Genomic DNA, 5062 nt, shown 5'->3' with positions numbered 1-5062 from the left:
ACGTCTGGCCAGCCGGGCAGCACCTGTTTGGCTTGCAGAGGGGTGCTGCTGCCCTCGCCGCGCCCTAGTCCTTCTCTTGTTAGGTAGTGGTGAAGGGTGGTGGTGTTCTGTCCTCGCCTGCCCGCGTGTACCCCCTGGGACCTTTCAAAGTACCCCCAGGGGGATGCATGCCCCTGGTTGACAGCCCCTGCTCAAAGAGAGAGAGCAAATAAGAGACTTGCGGTGAAACTACAAGACTTGGCAGTGCTCTCAGAGGTTAATATTTGAGCCCACTCCTGCAGCTTGTACTTGCCAAAGTGCCTTGTTGACTTCATTGGATCCATTCATGCAGGTAAAGGGGAAGGACTGGAACGCTTCGTAATCTAAATAAACCGGGAGTGACTTCCATTGCAGAGCAGCTATTCTCTAGTAATAAATCACACTAGATTGTGGTACTTCAACCCCTATACCAGGGGGTAGGCATCCCCCAGCATAGCTGTCAGACCATGGCATGCAAAGGCATTTTGCTTGGCACGCATGCTTCGGGGTGGGTGTCAGGGAAGAGACTGGGGCTGCGTTGCCACAAAAGGATCAGGCCCCTTGTGGCTCCCCCTCTGTCTGCCCCTGGCACACCAACATCTTGCAAGTTGTGGTTGTGGGTGTTTTTTGGCACTTTGCCCAAAACGGTTCCCGACCTCTGCCCTATGCACTATACGTGTTTTAAGGCAGAGACCTTTGTCTGTGATATACTAAGGGTGCCTTTCCCACTATGCCAATAATATCCTCTGGGTAAATGAAAAGAAAAACAAGAAATAACATACATTGGCCCCCTCTTCACACGTGCATGGCTGGAGGTAGGATCCCACATTAGATCCCATCGCACCTTATTGCCAGTGCAGGGGGAGCCCAGGAGTTGGGCAGGCTCCCCCTGCACTGGCAAGAAGCAAGGTCCCATGGCTGGGAGCCCAACACACCCCAGTTGAGGGGTTCCCAGCTGTGGGGTTGCCCCACACCCCATAGGGTAGGGGGGATCACTGTGAGACATTGCAGGGACCCAGCATCTGCAGCTGGGTATTGTTAGGACTCATAGCCCTGGCTGGGCAAGGTTCACCCCTGTGGCTGGGAGACCCTGCTGCACGTGCAAATTAAAGCTCGATAGGATAGCAACTAGCTATAAAGTTAGTGCACCTTTTTGAGATCTAACTTCATAGCTGGCTGGAGTTTTTTATTGTGTGATAAGTACTTTGCACATGTAGCTTGTCTCAAGGTAATTGTGCAGTTAACCAGTTAATTGCATAATACATGTAACATGCAGAGAGAGCCACTGAAATTAGTTATTAGAGCTCTGTATACAGGGGCCTAACACTTGCTGATCCATGACTAAAAAATCAGTGTGTTACCTATGCTGTCTTGACAAAAATAAGTTTTTCTGCAGAACATTTTTCTGAAGTTAAATCTTTTCTTCCCCCTGAAGAGGGGAGAGGGGTATGGGTATGGGTGTGTGTGTAAAACAGTAAAAAAAACCCTGAGCTCCCAAGTGGTAGATTAAAATAAAATATTATACCACTTTAAATACCTGTTATGTCCTCTAATACTGTGCTTAACCTCTTCAGGTGTCAACCAGTAAATCATTTACTTGCCTAACATCTGTGATCCTTTGGCAAACATGGTAGTACTAGGCCTTATTCAGGAGCTCATATTGCAATAGCAGGACAAAAATTTGGTAATGTCCATTGTCGCATCACTTTCTGGGATGAAGTTCTGGTAAAGCTTTGTAACACAATTTGAGGCTCAGGCTACATGAGTCTGGAATTGGGTAGAAGAGTTGCTGTGATGCCTTTCAGGGAAGAAAGGCTGTCTACAAACGGACCCTCAGTATATTTGTATGTTGTCTCTAGGAAGTAACTCTCATCATAACAAAATTGTCTTGTGCATAATTTGGTATGATATTTGTTTAATGCTAATGAGAGATCCTTTACAGACTTCTTATGGAAGAGCTGGTGAACTCCATTGAACGTGTGCCGAAGGCTCAGTCTGCCTCTTTATGGAAGAATAAGGAAGTACAGAGGTAAGGAACACTAACCCAAAAAAGTGTGACATTTACCGTAAACCTGTGGATTTCAGGAGTTTGCTTTTTTGATTAGGTGCTGCATTTTTAAATCTAAGTCATTTAAGCCCATAACACAACCAGAAAAAAGTGCATAACCAGACATGGATATAATAATTTGCATGTATTGTCTCTCTTTTGATCCCTTACATGTTGGTGTCTCTTCCAGTCAACCATCCAAACTAATTTTGGGGGAATGAAACATGAAGGGCCGACTCTGGTATCTAACTAGCAAAACTCCACTTGGGTGGATTAACAATGGATGACTTTTGTTAAAAATCAATTTTTGTATTTAAATATTGCTTTTTAAAAGCAAAATTATTTGAGAACTATATTAAGGCTTCAACCTAGGATGATTTATTAAAATCAATTCAATATGCCAGCAATACGTGTTTGAGACTTTAAAGAAAGGCAAGACACTGAAGTAGCTGGAGTCTCTGCTGAGCATGTGGAACCATAGTTTACTGAAGTACTGTTTTTAATGTCAGCAACCTCTTTTGCAGTTGTAGATGGAATATTGTCTTTGTTTCAGTTTATTCCACTAATTCACATCAATGACCAGCTCTTTCAAAGTTGAGAAACTGAGTGGGAGCTGAAAAATACAGGAAAGCTTGGTTGGTGGGGTTTTTTTCTTTTCTGGTCTACAAGTAAAAACCTCAGTGTAAGAGACTGAGATCTACTAGTTCTAAAATCTTGAAGGGCACAGCAAATGGCAGCAGCTAGGTCAGTTCACTAGTTACAGATAAAACTTTCTTGGTTTAATGTATCAGCTTTAAATGTGGAATATATCTGGGTAAAGACCAAGTAGTTGCAGTCAGTATATTCAAGCGTAGTTTTAACTGCTGAAAATAATTTGCAAACATGGTTTCAGCATTTTTAATTCAAGTCTAATTTCCAGCCAAGTGCAGGCTGACACGAGTCAGAACTAAAAATAATCTTGTAAATAAGAAACGTGTTAATGTTTTCTAATATAAAATAAAAAATTAAGAATCTGAAGTAATAGATGTTAAGCAATGGTGCAGCTAGGCTGTATCTTTGCAGTAATCAACGTACCAAACTGAAGAAATGAATGAGAACTGACTTTTCTTTAGGAAAAATGCCTGAAGTCCAAATACAAAACCAAACTAAAATTCATAAAATTCAAATGGTTTCCTGGTTGTTGAACTAACTTTTTCAAATCCTTCTACCCCGAACTTGACCTGGAGACACTCCTCACTTCTGCTAGCAAGAGTGAAAGGAGACTCGATCTGTGGTTCATGCATCTTCAGTGCACATCCCTCTTCTATCTAGGCCAATGGTTCTTGACCTTTTTAGCCTCAAGTACCCCCTCCATAACATTTCTGAATTCCATGGCACCCCAAGTTGAAAATCGTTGAGACGGATGTAAACTCAGAAGACATGTGGGGAGGGGGCCTTGAGGCTAGAAAAGTTAAGAATCAGTGATCTCCCTGGTGTCCCTTAAAGGTGGTGGGGGCAGGCCCTCACCCTGCTGTGCCCTGTTTTTACCATCCCAGCCATGAGGTCTTTACCTTGGAGGACAAAAGCAGTCCCCGCTGCTGAGGCTGGTCCTGCACAGGCTCACACACCAGTGAGCATGGGAGGAGTGGAGGGGATGAGCTGGGCTGCAAAGCGTGGGGTTGCCTGGGAGCAGGGAAGGGTAGGAGGAGGCAGCAGTCCCCAGAGGTGCAGGTGCAGACACTGCTGGAGTAGCTGGGGCAGGCAAAGGGTGCTGGCTGGGGGAGGAGAGCGTTTCCCTCCTCGCACAGAAGGATCTCGTGGCATGCTTCTGTTGCACTCGTGGTACACTAGAGTGCTGTGGCTTTTGGTTTGGGGACTCGCTGATCTAGGCACTGTGTGCACAATTAAAAGTAGTATCGTTTCTGCCCAAAAGCTCATGGAATTCCAAAAGTCCACAGTTTCCTCCTAGAGACTGTCAGGCATGGCCCTACCAGTCAACCACAGATGCTGAGATGAGCACTGATGAGAGGGTGGGACAGAAGGCCATCCCTGCGGCAGATAGGAATAACGCCTCATTGAACTGGCCGGTGATCTTGTATACAACAAGGAGGTTCAGTGCAATGAGTTGTAGTGAGGAGTCTTAGCTAGCTGATAAGACGCTACTAATTCATGCAATCTCCATAGCGATACTTTCCACTGAAGCCTTTGTCATGTCCACATACCTATGGGGACAAGGGAAATGGAGGCTAGGCTTGTAATAAGCTACTCCAGCAGTATGCAAGTGTAATCAGTAAACTTCTATTACTGATTAGGCGTGTGCGAAGCGGCTAGTATTCGCTTCGAATTCGGCCAGTTCAGTGGTCAGTGATTTGATTTGGTGATTCGAATCACTGTCCCGATTCGATTCGGCTGAATCTGATTTGGAGATCTGGCTGCTGCCGAATCTCTGAATCAGCCAGGCCCGTCCCCCGCCTGCTCTCCCAGCCCGGCAATGGCTGCCCTGCTTGCCCCAGCTCCCGGCACTTGGGAAAACAAAAGCCCTGACTCACCGGATGCTGCCAGGCAGGGGGGTGATCCCCACTGCCCCACGCTGCATGGAGGGCTTCGCACAAGCCCCCCGACCCTGCCCCCTCGTTCCCCCAGCCCCCACATGGGTGCCCTGCCTGGGCCAGCTCTGGCCCTTTAAGAAAAAAAACAAACGAAAAAACCCCCAGACTCACGGCTCCTGCCGGGGGGGGGCAGATCCCTCTTGCCCCTCATTGCCCTGCACCATGTGGGGGGCTCTGCATGAGCCCCCCGAGGCTGCTGCAGGAGCAGTGAGTCCTGGGGCTTTTCTTGTTTGTTTATTTGTTTTTGTGTTTTGGGTATTTTTCTTAAAGGGCCGGAGCTGACCCAGGTGGGGTGGCTGGGGGAGTGAGGTGGGGTCGGGGTGCTCGTGGCAGAGCCCCCCATGCAGCATGGGGCAGTGGGAGGCAGTGAGGATCGCCTCTCTGCCCAGCAGCACCCAGTGAGCACCAG

At 47.1% G+C, this 5062-nt stretch overlaps 1 protein-coding gene across 2 annotated transcripts in view; it reads left to right on the top strand.

Moving 5' to 3' along the window:
- INTS9 (integrator complex subunit 9) overlaps positions 1-5062 on the top strand; it is an 86088-nt gene that overhangs the window by 24468 nt on the left and 56558 nt on the right. For both annotated transcript variants that reach the window (XM_006029261.1, XM_025210726.1), the window contains exon 6: positions 1961-2047. In XM_006029261.1, coding sequence (XP_006029323.1) covers positions 1961-2047 — 87 coding nt within the window. The remainder of the gene's footprint in view (positions 1-1960; positions 2048-5062) is intronic.

Source organism: Alligator sinensis, unplaced genomic scaffold, assembly GCF_000455745.1.
Source record: "Alligator sinensis unplaced genomic scaffold, ASM45574v1 scaffold637_1, whole genome shotgun sequence".
NCBI lineage: Eukaryota > Metazoa > Chordata > Crocodylia > Alligatoridae > Alligator > Alligator sinensis.
This window is presented reverse-complemented; position numbering and strand designations above follow the sequence as displayed.